Source organism: Pholis gunnellus, assembly GCF_910591455.1.
Source record: "Pholis gunnellus genome assembly, chromosome: 7".
Classification (NCBI taxonomy): domain Eukaryota; kingdom Metazoa; phylum Chordata; class Actinopteri; order Perciformes; family Pholidae; genus Pholis; species Pholis gunnellus.
Genome location: NC_136533.1, coordinates 16964016 through 16981228, shown reverse-complemented (window position 1 = coordinate 16981228; position 17213 = coordinate 16964016). Strand labels below are relative to the sequence as shown.

General features: G+C 42.3%; 1 protein-coding gene across 1 annotated transcript in view; it reads right to left on the bottom strand.

Annotated features, from left to right (window-relative positions):
• ldlrad3 (low density lipoprotein receptor class A domain containing 3) overlaps positions 1-17213 on the bottom strand; it is a 64396-nt gene that overhangs the window by 17010 nt on the left and 30173 nt on the right. Inside the window, exons 3-4 of the mRNA XM_079162293.1 lie at positions 15227-15352; positions 13795-13929 (exon numbers count right to left, since the gene is read on the bottom strand). Coding sequence (XP_079018419.1) covers positions 13795-13929; positions 15227-15352 — 261 coding nt within the window. The remainder of the gene's footprint in view (positions 1-13794; positions 13930-15226; positions 15353-17213) is intronic.

The window sequence follows — 17213 nt, the reverse complement described above, 5'->3', positions numbered from 1 at the left end:
AGCAAGGAAAGATTGGGGATCAGTGCCTATGGGGAGGCTAGCGCCTGGAGGTCGGAGATAAGGCTGATCCCAGAGCGTTCCCTGAGATCAGAGTTTGAAGTCAGGACCTTTTACATACGAGAAGACAAAGGAGGAGCCATTCGGCGAAGACCGCCGGCCGCGCATGCTGTGCGGTCTGAACGAACAATGGGGAGCTGTGCTGACAAAAAGGAGGAGGGGATAGAACAAAAAATCCCAGCAGGTCACCCTCTCTATGATCGTTTGCAAACTCTTCAGCTATTATTGCGTGCCAATAATTCTCTTGTCTCTCATCCTCTTTCTCTTTCCCTGCACATACATTATGTGCACATCAAGTGGAGCCCACAGCTGGAACGAGCTGACTGACGTCTCAAAAAGACTGCATAGCAATGTTCCATAACATGTGACAAACGACATCCTTTGTCACCTCTTCCCCTGGCTATTATCAACACCAAAGCTTCATTAACCAGAAGAAAATAAAACCCCTGCTGTTGCTGAGGTGTGAGACTTTAACACAACACAGCCAATTAGGATCAATGCCTCTTAAATCAATGATGCATGTACTATACTGTATAGTTCTACATGCACAAGAGCCCTGTGGCTTTTTGGCAGAATTGAAGCAACGGGGCTCACTGTGTGTTTAACCTTTACGAGTGGAAAAGGAAGATTATTTTTTCCTTTAGTGTACAGCTTACTGGCTCTATATAATTTTCTCATTTCTATCCTTACACGCTCGTTCCCCCACTTTAGTTTTTTGTTCATCTTTATCGACAGCATTCTTCCCTCCGTTTGATCACTAAAAGCTTAATGAATGTTTGTTTTCTTTCTCCCTCCCAGATGCCTTTGATTCCCAGCTCGTATCAGACCTTCGTCTACGCCTGTTGATCCTTTATACGCCTTACTCTTAGGAGAGAAGCAGGAGTCTCTTTTCATGGCTTAGACAGCCACATTAATGGGTTCCTCCAAATCAATAACAGCCAGCCGCAGTATATGTTAATGTACACTTACGCTGCATCATTTCCAACGTAATTGATCCTCGTCCGTGCACTCGCACACACCTTCGTTTGTCTCTGTAGTTAATGCTTTTGAGAATATGCACATTTATTCCGGGCCCCATCCATCAGCACCAGGCTCAGGCATGCATGCACATAACACAGAAACACAATCTCCAGCCCACGCAACCACAGATGAGGCCGACCACACATCAAGCTATGGCACACAGTGCAAGAGTGTCAACTCAATGACCATCTAATTAATAATGCAGCTTCCAGCTATTCATCATCAGTAGTCTGAGGGAGACGTCTGATGCTGTGTTAGGGAGGGTGATCATGTAGCGGAGGTGGAGGGTTTCTGTGCCGAGGCACAACTTTCACAGATGCAATTACCGGATGAAAAAGCAGGAATTCCATACTACACGCTAAAACTATACAGTGTATAAATAAATACTGTTTTCACAGTAATGTGTTTTTGCAGTCAGTGTAAGGTAGTTCTGTTTTTTTTTACAAACAGAACAATGATATTTCATTAACTAACTGTATTGTAACGATAAAAACAAATGGGACACATACTCAAAACTTTAAAAGTTAGTATGTGTGGAACTGAGACACAGCAGGCCATAACAATGATTACATGTGGCTGTACTGATCATCACATACCAGCAACAAAAAATGCTATTTGGAAAAAAACAGGAACAGGTCAACATTGTCAGACTAACTTAACTTTGAACAGTTAAGTTAGTCTGACAGATTAAACTGATCAATCTGCGTAGTATCATTAGTAAGAAATGAGGGCGATACGAGTTAAAAACATGTTTCGAAAGGTGAATAACCAACATATTTTCAACCCTGTTTAAGAGTTCAAGACATTCTTAGAGAGAAAACGAAACTCGATGAGGAAAACACAAATTGATGATATTTCAGTGAATACAAACACAGCTGAAATGTTTCCCAGTAGACTGGCAGAGCTGGAAGAAGCTGCTTCGAGAAACTAGGCTAGTAAAACACCACTCGAAAGCCGTCCCTCAGGAATACACGCTGGTCTAAACATCCACATCTATTGTGAGTGGTCTACAAGGAAATCGCCCATTCAAAGCAAAGGCCCGTAAAGAGTTTCTTTAACAATTAAAAGAGTAAATAAAGGCACATTATAGCCACTGTGTGGTGCCTTTACAGGCAATAAGAGTCAAACGTTTTGCAACATGGCCGATAACCCTGATGAAAAAAAGCTCTCTAAAGAACTATGGAGCTACACTGTGTGTTGTTTTATTTCTTATTTAAACATCTATAAAATAGTCATTTTTTCCAAATGCAATAATCACGCAGAAGAAAAAGAGAACTGTCGTCCGCCTTCAACTTTCAAACACTTTCATTTGAGATTGCTGTTGGCAATGAGGCTGATTTCAGAACCAACACACCTGGATGACAGCTATTTAAATATTTCTCATAGAGGGAAGAAGTTTCTCTCTATTTCGGTATCGCTTTGCAGAGGTTGTGCAGCGAGTTCTTTTCTATGATATTGTATGAAACCGTTTGAAATGCTCTACTGCACTATTAATTAACTGACGAAACAAACAACTGACCAAAGTCTGGCGCACCAACTGCTCAAATGCACATTCAAATTCCCAATAATGTCAACAAGAGCAAGTAACACTTGAAGCGCCACCCACGTCCCATAACGCACGTACTCCCAACACATAAAGAGGAAACAGAAACACAGCAACACATCAATATCTCACCAGAACTACATGCTTGTAAAGCTTTCATGGAAAGCCAAGAAGTTGTTAAACATGCTCATCAACCATCAAAGTGCAATTATGTGTATGTGAGTAAATCTTATTAAAAAGATATACAAAGAAATACTTAACCAGGACCACCAGTTTTACTGACAGTGACACTGACTGTCAAAATCGCTTTGATCAATGCTACATGCCCCGAGATCTGAGCTTTTCTAAGTCTCGGAAGAGCATGCGATGCATTTTTCAGATAAGAAATTAAAGCATTGTGGAAGATCATTAATACTGCAACCAAAAACTAACTGCCATGCCATACTGATTATTAATAAATAATCAGTACTTATCAGTTAACCATTGCTTCAGATGGTATATGTTCAGCTTTATGTGAAAACATCTGTCAATGTCTGTTCTCATGCATAGTATACTCGTGAAAACTTAAATACTAATTCAGAAAGGGACAAATGTACATAGATAGACTCTACTGACTGTCAATATCACTTCCATGTTGTTTACTCATCAATCAACAAAATATGTGTGTTTTATAAAGAATTGTTTAAGGTAAGAATCAGCTTTTATTTTGAATGTGATAATAATTCAGGCCTTTTCGTTGGGTTGTGAGAGCAATGCAAATTGTGCACAAACTATTTTTCTTCCTCTCTGCTGCAACCGTATAGTGTAATTTGAACTACCCAGCAGGTTAGAAATGTATACCATAGATCTGTACACACGTTTGTCCTGGAGGCACACTCATCCTTGCTTTTTGCGCATTCTCTCCACCAAACAAAGCTGCTTAAGGGAAGGACCAAAGGTGAAATCCACCACACAAATCTCTTTCTATTGTTCACTGCATCTTGCTATCCCTGGCCGTTTTTTTCCCATCCTACTCCCTGGCTTCCACCAGCATGGTTTTAACATGCCTTTAGCACGTGGGCGTCCATATGACAGTATCAAACAATAAGAAGAACATAAAGAGGAAGAATGGGCGAGGCAGAGAGACAAAAAAAAAGGATGAGGAGGGTGTTAGAGGGGATGGTGAAAATACAAAAACCAACAACACTAGAGCAGGAACAGAGTGTTATTATCATCTCAAGCATTGCATTTAAGCCTTGCCCATCTGAACATAACGACCGCAGACCGCCAGAGGAAGCAAGAGCAAAAGAACAGAGGCGAGAGGAGAAAGCCCATGATGAGAGGAGACAGGACAGTCGGGCATGAGGAGGTGAAATGGTAAAGAGAAGTGATGAGAAAAGGATGGAGATGGAAGCCAAATGCCAAAACTGAGAAAAAGTAGATGGGAGGTTAATGGCACATGAGCCGGCGAGACGGGTGAGAGAGAGCAATAAGAAAAAGAAAGACAAAGCAGCAAAAGATGGTGCAGACTCCAGTAATTACCATGAACGAGAGCACTGTTGCATGCAGGGACTAATCTAAGCCCCCTCTTCAATCTCTGAACTTCAAGTTAGACCTCATTCAAAATCTCACACCCTGTAGTTTCTCTCACCTCCCTCCACTCTCCCATCAACACTCACAATCCTGTTCTCCATTTTGTTTGCCGTTTTCATCCCTACCGTCTCTCTTCTGATATCTGCCCCGCTTTGTTTCATTCCCACCTCACCACTGTGGCTCGACTTCAATCAACTCATCCTGATCACTCACTCTATTGTGTCCTGCTCCACACGCAGTGCTCCTCTGTTTCGCTCTTACCTTTGCTTCCTGTACCTGTTTCAAAAGGTTCCTGCCTGATCACTCCCATCTCGGCAGATGCCGTATTTCCTGCTTACCTTCTAATCTTTTCCTCCACTCAGTACCCGTCTTTAGTGGGTTTTCTCCCTCTACCGGCACCCATGACCCCTTCCCCAGCTACTGTTCCCATCTCCCTGTTTCCCTCCACTTCTTTGTGCTCACCCCTTGATTCCCTGTCTTTTTACACAATGAATCCAGATGGTTCTATCTTTTCTTCCCTAATCCCTCACCTCCATCAGCTTCCCTCTCGCTTTCCATCACTCTCTCCCTTGTGCTTCCCATCCTTCTCCCGCTTCATCGTCTTTACATTCACATTTTGCATTTTGTTTTCATCCCATATTAAACCCCTCACCCCTCTCCCCATCCTGTAACATTTCTACCTCTCACACTCCCTGACATGCAATTCCTCTTTCCTCTCTCCGGGGCACTCTTCTTTTTCTTCCGTTCCACTAAAGCCTTCCATCTATTTGCATTTCCCTGATGGATACATACACACCAAGCACATATATGGACGCTCACACACACACACACACACCCCCACCCACCCACCCCCACACACACACACACGAACACACGCACGCACACCATTTCACCCTCTTCTTTATCACCACCTAAACGAATATCTGCAGTCTATCACACCATATATAATTGGCCTGGCTCCTTTCCTTGTCTGTCGAGCAACACCTTCGGCTCAACCACATCATGGGTGAATGCACACTTATAGTATTGGCAGAAAAAGCATTTGCAGAAAATAACCCGGCCCATTATAGCGAGAGCTGACTGACGCCTAGTGCATCACTCAAGGGTGTCCATCAGTTTACTCGTAATTGCTGCGCACCACTTTGGTGCATTGCCACGTTTGTTGATGCAAGTGGGGATCATGCTGCCTCTTTGTGTAATATTCAACGCTGAATTAGTTACTGTCAGGTTATCATGAAGAAATCATGCATGAAAAGGTAACGCAGTATTCAGCAATGAGACGAGAAGAAATCATCCAAACCTCTTGCAATGTGTCAGCCAAGGCATTTATGGAGCCACTTATTTTGATAAGATGCAGCTGATGCCTGTGTTGATTACTCACATTTTATTCTTATATTTCAGCTTCTGCTTTTTACGTTATTACACCAGTCTTTCTGCAATATTGTGAGGCAGAATAGAGTTTTAATGCTTTTAAGTGACTATGTTACTTATGGATGGCTGCATTAGACATGCCTGAAGAAAAGATAATATGGTCAAAAAGAATTGAGTGGGGGGAAATTAAATTGAGCTCTGGGCACATAACTATCTCTTAAAAATAATGCATCTAAATTTCTCCAACATTCATCAAAGCTATCCGAGAGAATGAAATCATATTCAGTGCACTTCTTTTGCTCCGGTTTCTTAATTTCAATGCAATTTAAAAATGCAAAAACAGCATTTTTCCCGTCTTTTGGGCCAACTGAGATAAAAAAAAAATTCTCTTGTGCAAACTTATGGAAACATTTCAAAGACAAACCAAAAACAAGAAGTGATTACATTTTCCTTTTAAGTTATTTTTACTGCTGAACCTATTAGGGACTTCATTATTAATCTCAAAATCTTTCTTCAATGCGATACTGTTCAAGAAAGATAATGGCCTTGTGAGCCTCATTGGAGTTTGCACAATTCAGAGTAGGCAGGCACAATTTTCTAAAATAGCGAGTGTATTGTGAAAAGAGTGGAGGTATGGTTAACGACTGACATGATTTGACATGATGCAGAGAATGAAAAGGCTTAGACAGAGGGAGCCCCATTCACACAAACACATAGAGATCTCACCTCCGTTCTGCTGTCAGCCAACCAGTGAGTGTGTGCTGAGGGGCCAGAGAGGAACACGTCTCTCAAGCCAAGTGTCGATGGAGCCGGGACATGTTGCAGATGAGGCCAGGCATAAAAAAACGTTGATGCTGATGTGATGCTCGTAGAAGCACAAATCAGTGAGCTGATGAGCTCATTCATGTCATTTTGGGTGTTTTACATTTCACAGTGCTACTTAAGTAATCAAACGGTTCAAAATCAGATGATTTATCACGACTCAACGTTTTTGGCTGGTGCATAGCCATCATGGACAAAGCCAGCACAATCAAGAGATTAACACTTGTGCTATATTATTATTTAATGATGGAGAACCTGTACTTTGCTTGGACTCATCCATCCAGAAAGCTTTTAAAGTGGAAGTGTAGTAAGAATGGCAACAAGAAGTGACGGAAAACAATCACTTGTACAGTACACCCACGCAAGCACAATACATGAACACAAAAGTACAATTCTACCCAAAAGCAACAGTAGAGCTAGTGTTCGGAGTGAAATTCCTCCAAAAGTCTGTGGGTGCAGGTCGTCACTTGACCACCATCACCATGGTGACTGAATGACGGTTGGTTTCGGAGGGAAAGGTTTTTAATCTACAGGAGCGGAGCGGCAATGGCTGTCTGGTGCTGATTCAAGGACGGGGATGATTCACGCAGACTCTGGTCCTTGGAGTGACCCCCCCCCCTGTGTGGCCATAGCTAACCAGGCCCTTAAACAACAGCAGCTCTGAAAGAACTGACACTTAGCCTTGGTGAGTGGGAGGGAGGGAGAGAGGGAGGGAGGGAGAGAGGGAGGGAGGGAGAGAGGGAGGGAGATGGCTAGGAATGAAATATGTAATAAGTGAGGATATATTCTCAGATAAAGAAGAAAAAACACACACACACCAGATAAGAACGTAATACATTTGAACCTATCGATAACAGCCGTATAGATGCTAAATGCTACTGCCAGACCTCCAAATTTAAAATGCACTCCGTTTATACTGGAAAACAATTAAATCTCCAATTTAAATTACAGAAATAGGAATCAGCACCCCCTCAGTTCCACGTCGTAAGCCGCAGTTAACAACATCTTGCCAACTGCTTGGCCTTTCCCTCCTGTGGACCAAGAAGCCGAGAGCCCCCTCAACGCTGCTTTGTGAACACGCTTGAGGCTAACAAAAGCAAAAACCTGAAACTGTCCCAGAGTTCAAATCGATGGCCGGCGACATGTGCAACCTTCCCTATTTGTGCCTGACAAGTGTGCATTGGCTCTGATAAACTGGCACTATTACATTCCACTCCCACACCTCAGTCTACTGCCATTATATTCACCTACGCCATTTCATGCTCCCTCCCACACCTTTCTCTCTCCGCCAGCATTCTGAGTGCTTCTGACGAAGGGCATGAACGGACCACCATCTCAGCGTCACACACGTCTCCACCACAAAAATTGAAAATGGATTAACTTGTCATTTTAATCTATAGCACCTGAATTATTTGGGCACGAAGTCTGACAGGAAGGACTTGGCTGTGTGAAAAGCTGTTAGCAAGCTAAAAGGATATCAAAAGTGAATACATACTGAGGGACTTTTAATCACTAGGACATTCTTTATTCCTTCTATATCTGACTGACACTACATATTAATGTCTAGTTTACTGGCGACGCTAATGGAGAGGCAGGAGTTACGGCTGGTTGTGAGCAGACGGTCACTGTATATACACCTCCGTCTGAATTACTCGTGTTTATTGGCCCTGTAAATGGCAGGGCTGCGAAGTGAGGTTGTTGAATACATAGTGCTTATGCAAAACTGCAGATAGTGCTAGTGGATCTATCGAGTAGTTCTTACACAGCCTTAGGAGGATGTAACAAATAGAAAGCTGCAGATTACTCTCTGTGGGAGGGGAGCATCCCTGGAGTTTAAAATGAAGGATTTGACTTCTCGGAGAGCAGCGCTCCATTCATAAACCAGAAGGTTAAAACTATTTGTTGTACTGTCGGTGAATGGAGAGCGTTTGCGGCTATGTGGCGATGGTGGACGAAATTAAGCCTTTGGTTATATTAATGATTTAGTTGGACAGACATTGTTACAATAAGCCAAATTCCCTTGACAATCGCTGTGAAACAAGAAATTCTCGCTGACAGGCTTATCGAAATGTACAGAATAACCTGGCAAGTTTGATTACACACAGTCATGTTACCCAAACATTTTTGCTGACACTTCATTTTGCAGATCTTGGACGTTGTTCACTGCGTGGTGTAATTTTCATCAAACCAATCAGGGTCAAGGGTGATGTTGTCGGCCAATGTTTTGACAGTTTACTCATGTAGCAGACTCATGTTAATTGTCAGCTTGCTGCCCAACATCTCTCTCTGACTGACAGTTCTCTGAGGACCTCGAGGTCAATGATTACTCTGATGGGGTCAATGCCAAAAAAAAGAAATGTGTGGTGGCAGTTATACTCCCAAAATCTGCACGCTATCCAGTGCACATTGAAGCGGTGCGTATGCAAATGCCTACCCTTGGGTGTGCTTCTGTCGTTTTAAGAGTGATGTAAGAAACCATTCAGCAGACGAGACTATACATAATTTTGTTTATAATGCATTGTAATTTAAATCATATGTAAATGGGTGTATCCGGCAAACAATGTAAATGCATTCCAAGATGTGTCCAGAATGTAAAAATTGCTAAACCATTGTGGTCTGCAGAACTGATGTTGCCCCCTTTTGTTCAAAGAAGATTTTTTTGCGCTTTATTTCTCCAATTATTGCACTGATATCTAATCTAGATATATATCTAGAGTCTTCCTCATGTGACGTTGAGAAGCTACAGCGCATTGTGAAACTGAAAGCAGGATTGGAGAGCCTTATTGTCACACACACAGTTATTATGCACAGGAGCATGAAATGTGTGTTGTCCACTGAAAGAACAGATGCACATTGAAACATATGCACACACACGACCAAAACAAACACATATGATGCTTGTGACTACACAAAGCATATACCGTATCTTCCACAACACACAAAGTCATTGGGGAGCTTTCGATGCCCTCAAACCATCGTCCAGCCCTCGCTTCCTACCTTCACACCACCTACACTTCCTCTCACTCTGTTCCTTTACCTCTCTCAAAACAACGTCCAGCTAAGAAAAAGGCCCAGATGAAGCTTCTTTGAGATAGAGGAGATTTGAGGATTAATCGCTCTCACACTCTCCCACAGTCACCACACCATCTGATTCTCTTTTGTCTACTTGTGTTAATTAATGCGTAATGAGAGACGCTGATGTGTGCATTTTAAGTCAATTCATTTTCTTAAATGACTCTAAGGGGATGCTCAGACACTTTTAAAAAAAGCTTCAACTTCTGTGCTCGTCACATTTATAGCGAGTCTTTAAACTTGACGGTCGTGCGACCTTCGGGAAGTTTCTTTTGGAGGTTGCAGTTATTTTTTGGGAATTAAATATGCAGAACAATCACTGTCAGATCGCACTGTGCCTCTGTGTGTGTGTGTGCGTGCGCTCATGCACATGCTTCTTTGGATATGCAGAGTGGTTCTCTTGTTCTCAGCGAGGGCTCCCCCAGCATCTGGCTAAATCCTGTGAGCCTCGCGGCGGTGTTTCAACAACAATTCGTTGCAGGGGCAAACATGCGCTCCATCACTGCACTCTCTATCCCCTGCTTTGAGCAGCCCGGCAGACCAGGGAGAGCAACGAGAAGCACAGCTTTGCAAAACTTGCTTTCATGTCATTTCTGTCTCCAGAATTACATTGCTCGGCCTCGGGGCTCGTCTTGAGACGGATGCTCTCATCCTTCTCGGCTAATCGCTTCCCCTCGCTCACTTCTATTCAAATCCCGCCTTTCTCTACCAAATCACCTGACTCTCTTTGCTTGCCTCCATATTCCTGCCCATTGCTATTTATTGCTCCTTGTGACTCCTTGTCTGCTTCACTATATTATGTTTATGTTGTGTGTTTCCTTTCCTTTATCTCTTTTATCGGTTACAGGCTCCGCATCCCAACTCTTCTATCTCACTGTGTGCGATGATTGCACCAATGCATTTATAGAAGATTGTGTATTGTTACATTGCACTGTTTGCCACTTTGCCATCTCTCTGCTATTTCAAAAATCAATCACCCATCAAATAAAACGATAAAAGTGGCTCTTTGCTGTTTGTGTCTAACTGTGCCAAATTGTTAGAAATCACTCTGATGGGAAATAAAAGCACTGGAGGCATAAAAAAGCTAAGAGGACGGTGCTGCTTCTGTAGATCTAATTATCCGACACCTCGAAGGCAGGCTAACCAAATGCTATGTTATGTATGCCGTGATGATCTGTCCACTGGCAGGCTGCGCGCTGATCTCTCACTAGACTATTCAAATCAAGGAGCCAAATGTGGAGACACTGAAGCAAGTAATTATGGGTAAGCAGGAGGAAGAGGAGTTAAACAGAGGAGGAGGTACAGGGCAGGGGAGAAAGTGAAGAAGGAGATGCTCTGCTCAGGTGGCTTGGAACGGATATTGTATGCCTTATCTGTCACCTGCAGGTCTCTGCTTGCTTATTATAAAGAGGGGCAAAGTCAGAGTAGAAGGAAAGGTGAATGTGTGTGTTCGTCTGTGAGAGTTCATACAGGAAAGAACTGCAGAGAGTCAAACCACAGCGATGCCTTCACTCCCTCCAAAGTGTAGAGGCTGATGATAAAAAAATAAAGGAACAAAACACAAAGGAAAAAAAATGAAGCTGCTCTTCCCTGATGTGTTCTGAAGGTCACGACAACACGGAGCTCACAACTTCTCAACACTTTTGTTGCAACATTTGCGCTCCTTCCATACAAATCAATACTCTAAAATCTGTGCTGACAAGGAGTCTCTGGGAATATGACAACAGCACCAAACACACTCTGGCCCCGGTACATTTCTGTGAAAGCCTGTGAAAACATGCACACTACTTTGCTGGATAGAAAAACATACATATAACTTGGTACTCATACATTAGACAACTGAAAACATTTTAGAAATGGAGTCAGTCTTTGAAACCTCTCAGTTGACTATTTTAATAAGTTGCTGTTGGGCAGAACACTTTCTTTCTGTCAGAAATGGAGTAAAATAATTGTTCTCAGGATTGGCAAAATGATATATCATAAAGCACTCCTTAGATCTTCACTGAGCCCCCACTGAGGTGTATGAACATCGTATGATATTATTTATCCGAGAGTAACTGATTGAAAATGTTATCTGCCAGATAATTATTACTGAATGTTTTGTTTTACCCAAATTTTTTATTGTGTATAACATAAGCAAACATTTCTCAAAATAATCCCATATTAGGTTTTCTGCAAACAGCGAGCTGTTCGTACAGCATCCAACACAAGAGTCCGTTGTGAGACCTAATGCCTCAGACGCCATAAAAACACACATACATTCTGCCAGCTGGAGGTGCAATTGTTCACTTGTCAACGGGGAAATGGAGTTCAGTGGACACAGATATCAATCAATATTTCTGCATTACTATACAGCTCTATTCAGCATTCTGTGGCTCTGCCTTGAATGGCGCCTGAGAAGGATGACCGCGTGATGATGGATGGACTCTTTCTTTTGTTCAGTAATAAAAAATAAATTCAGAAAAACGTACTCGGCTTCACTAATCAGGTAACAAAAACAGAAGATTCATAACCGTTAGCTTATCAAATTTAGATTTGTGGGGTAATAACACATTAGCGGGCAGAATAATTATCTGCTGGAACCATTATCCGATCTGCAGTTTGTCAATAGTGTCAGATCAGAGCTATTTTTCACAGCCGAGGGAAGCAATAAACAGTTTGATTTCATTTTAGAGGAATAAATTGTGTTGAAAAGTTTCACCAGGATTTACTGTGTTCATATTCTGAAGTCTAATGTGGGACTGCCGCAGAGCTCCTTCCCCGTTTTGCCTCTTGAGTTTCGATCAACTTTCCGCTGACTTCGCCTATCTCAGCATTGGTAATAACATTACTGCCTTGTGGGCTATAGATACCGACAGTGTTTTTTGTACCCCGCACTTAGCCTGTTTAGTTATTTCTGAAAGAGTAAGTCAGTGTGACAGCAACAGCTACACAGAAGGATAGGGAAGCAAAAACACTGACAGCGTGGTCCACATTTGGTTGTTCGGGGGTTCTATGCACATCAGGGCTGCTGGCAGAAATCATGTCGCCTTGCCAGTGGAAATACAGCTGAAGTGTTGACAGAAGCTGACTGGGGTGCCATAGTGGCAGCATGAAGTGAAGCTGCCAGTGAAATAACAACGACAGGCCAGATGTAATGCAAGTAGCTGCTGCCAGTGAATGAGACACTCTATACCAGAGGACATCAGACCCGCTGTCAGGGATGACAACACTGTTTTTTTGTGTTACAATGCAAAGTCAGCACAATGTCATCTATACCATTAGATTTCACAACGTTACACTAATGATGCAATGGTGTGTTTTAGTGTGTGAAACAGGCATCGAGAGGAAGGTTCACAGCAGCACACATCTTCTGCAGAAAGTCAAATCCGTCAGTGGCTTTGCTCTATCTTTATGAATAGACTGCATAAACCATTCCCTAAGGGATGTTTTCACAAATATCCGATGAGGTGACATATTGAGTGACAGAATCTTCCAACTCCTCTACCATTGTTTTCTCCAGTTTAATAGAAAAGCTATAAATACTATATCTATTGCCTGATTATATGTAAATTCAACACACTCTGAACGTGCCAGTGGTTACAACCCAGTTCTCCCACAAAAAGTGTAGTTTATCTAAGAGATAATAAACATAGACATCGATACACATACTGCCAGTTTTTGTAGTACATATGGTCCCTCCATCTGGAACTATGAAGTAAACAAACTCTAATTGAAGTCTAAATCTTCACATTCTGTGCACAGAATATGAATCTATATTCAATTGACTAGTGTGTATTGATAAACCAGATGCCTTTGCACTGATTGACACTAGCTCTCTGTGCAGTGAAACATAGTGTCATAGCATATATTTTTACATATCATTCATGTCGGTGAGGTATAACGGTTTCATATTCTTGTATCTTTATAATTTGCTACTCATTACATACATAATCTACATTGCCTTTTGGCATTCTATACATTGATCCTGCTGAACTATTCGTGGCTTTATGTTTGAATTAGCTGTGTCCTTTCATAATTTGCTGCTTGTCCAATGTGCTCATAGCAGTTATTCAAGTTTCTTAGTATTCTATCGCCTCTTGCTGGCTTCTATGTTTTGAATTTTGGTGAAATGTGCCAGTTGACCAATCAAACCATCAACAAAGACAGTTTGAAATGTGTGAGTTAAAGGCTTAAAAGAGAGGTCAGGAACATCTCTGCTCTGCTACAATTCACAATCCAAATCCTCCTCCTCCTCAGTCTGGCCGTGTCGGATTCTCAGTGCCTGAATAGATCTTCCATTCCCTCTTTCTTTTCAGCACACATCACCATTTCATACATTTGAGTTAATGACTTACCTGCTGTGGTTAGGCAGAGCTCTTCGTCGCTGTTGTCCTGACAGTTGTCCTGGCCGTTACACAAGAAGCTGCGGTCTACACAGTGGCCATTTCGACACTTGAAGCGAGCCTCCGAGCACACCAATGGGTTGCCTGCTGTGGTTGAGACAGGGCAGAGGTCAAGGGTCAAGTGGTAGTTCAAACAGGGTCACAGTGAGAGGTTTCAAAGTTACCTGAGAACTGTGTGAGTGACTTTGAGAAACAAACTTCACAGCATACACTAAATATTCAAAAGCCAATTAAATTATTATTCTGTGGCGGAGCAATTTGTGAGAAGTTGTGCTGTGTACTCCCCATCCCATCTACAACACTTTGATTTGATTACATTTAAGAGAAAAACATGGGTTTTACTTTCTCATGGGGATTTTTGGAGCAGAAGTAAAACGTTAAAAACAGTGTGAGTTACAGTAGTAGATCATTTGATCTGGGGAGTCTGATAAAAATCGAACTGGAAAAAAAACAACACAATCCTGCCCAGCACTATCACTTCCTTTTATGTTCTGGTCTTTAGCTTCTGCGAAATGAGGCAGATTTATCTTGTGAGAAGATCCAGACAATTACACAGTGGTGACGCAGTATGTGCTGGGAGCGTGGAGCAAAGCTCCATTTAAATGGCTAGATTAGATTTGTGAGCGTGGTGCCCTGCAGGCGAGGAACACTGCCTCTGACAATGGTGAGTGATCGGCTTGATGCACGCTCCCCACCGGGACGGCAGGATTGGGGTCAGGTGAGGACAAAACAATATGCCTGATAACACACACTATACCTGGACCCTGGTGTGCACCCTTGTGTATTATTTCAATTCAATATGTGTAATAAGCTGTCTTAAAGGCAAAGCTAGACCCAAGGGTGCAGACTCGGAAGTCACAAGTGACGCAAACACATAAAGATGACTCAAACTTTATTGTAAACGTAATAGAATTTGCTACATTTCCCCACTCATACCACGTTACTACCATTATTATCTGTTCTAAATGCAGGATTTGATAGTGAGTGGAGGGGACAGCATCAAGGCATTCGTTATAAAATGACATTCTTCTGATGGGAGGGACATAAAGAAAACCTGCTGAACACTTTAAAAAGTATGAGTGATACTGATCTGGCATTACAAAACCTAAAAGCCGGACAAAAGTAACAAGGTTTTAAAAATGTAATTCTAGTGACAATCTCTGATCACACCTGTCCCCACCACCATGTCCCCATGGAAAAACTAAAATATCTTAAAATAGACGGAGGCTGGGATCTTAGTTCTGTAAGCAAGGTCTTCAAATAGTTTTTGTTCATAGTGAAACAGAATGAACCGTGTCCGTGCTCAGATTTTGGAGCAGATCATGACTCATGGCATGATTAGACAGATTGCTATTATTAGAATTAGTTGTCGTGCGAGACTCACTGCAGTTCTCCTCGTCACTTCCGTCGGGACAGTCACTGAAGCCGTTACAGCGGAAGCGTCCGATGATGCAATGGACGCCATTAGCGCAGGCGAAGAATGTAGGGGCACACTTTGACTTGACCTTAGCTAAGGACAGACGGAGGGTTGGGGGAAGTGGTGGAAAGAAAAACAATGGATTAGTCAATGTGAAGATCCAGTAACTCTTAAAGCACTAAATTATGTTTTAAGATGACAATTAACCTTGACCGTGATGTACAAAGGAAGTGAGGCTACGGTTTATTAAGTTTTTATGACAATTAAATAACAGACACACAACTGCAAGTTATAAAATGAAAACAGCAAACCATTAAACCATAACCCATTGTACAAAGTTCAAACAGTCAAACAGCTGCTTTGTTATGGAGATCAATTCATTACGCAGCTCTTTTTTTGTTGCGTAATGCTTATCTTCATGTTCTCTGAAGTATGACGAGTAAAGGGTGAGATCCTGAGCACTAAAGTACTGATAAGAGAAGAAAACAAGTTAATGACAAAGACAAAGAGAGCAAATTGTGTGGGAGAGTGTTTGAATGGATTATGCCATTGATCAGCCTAAGCAGGCCAACGGTGTTATCGCCCAGGACCGGCCTGACTGAGACTGAGTGACGAGCCCGCAGAACATCAATTCCTGGCATCCTGCGTTTAGCGCTAGCCCCTAGTTTTAATTCAAACACATTGATCTTCTCTGGCAGAAGGAGAAAAACAAGATTGCAGGTAGATTCAGAAAGAAAAAAAGACATCAGAAAATAAAAGACCTCGCTTTAGCTCAATCACTGTGACGGTAGAAAGCCCAATGGCAACTAAAACAAGATATTCAAAAGACATTGCACTCCGGCCATCGATGTTTACAGTCTATAATAATGACCCACATCTGTGTGACCTACAGTATCATCTCTCAGACCTCGGCTCCTCTACTCTGGCTCATGGATTATTCCCTTCCAGTGTATTATAATGCAAAAGCTTAGACTTTGTGAGAGCTACTCCTGTTGTAATTGTACTTATTGGAGACTAAGGATGCACCAATACTGATATACAGATATTAGATATCAGTGACAAGATTTTTTAAAAGTTGCTGGTATTCGATGTATTATTTTGACAACAAAGAACAATACAGCTTATTTATATTTACGTATTTATTTGTTACACTTAGTTTGAAAAGGTTAGAAAATAATTGTTTAGGTCAAGCCTGATGTTGCCTTGCACATACAAGAATGATCCCTGTCGCTTCCACGCAGTGAGGTTATTAATCTAACACTGGTATAGGATCAGTACTTGGTATCAGCCGATACCCAAAACTCAGGTAGTCTATCGTATCGGGACTAAAAAAAGTGGGATCGGTGCATCCCTATTGGAGACAGAGAAAGCAAAAGCTACCAATTACAGCAGAGATATTAATATGATACTAGTTAAATAAGAATAGAAGTTAATGCCAGTGACGTAACAGCATTATATACATCTTAAACATCACAGAACAACAAAAGGATGGAGCAGCCCGCACACTCAAACACACAGGGAAGGGGAGAGTGAGTGGGCATGCTAGACATCTCAAGCAAGCCACCAAACAGTTTTTTCCTCTCTGCCGAATACAAAGGGTGGAATTGGCCTGCTCATAGGTTGGCATTGTGCCGTCTCAAATGCCAGGGGCGCACATTTTTTTCCCTCTACAATGTATTGTGGTAGGCTGATTTATGAGCTCTTTCAAGCTGCGGCGATTATGTGTAGCAAGGGGGGGGGGGGGGGGGGGGGGCATAACATCCACGAGGGTTTGGTTGGAGCGCCCGTCTCCAGGATGAAATGTAATCCGCTGAACGCAGGACGAAGCTGGGATAGAGCCCGATCTCTGTGTCTGTAGTCTGGGAAGCCTTTGTTTACCTGGACAGCAGAGCCCCGAACCACCCAAAGCTCATATTGCATGGTCTATCCCATTCATTAGAATGGAGAAAAACAG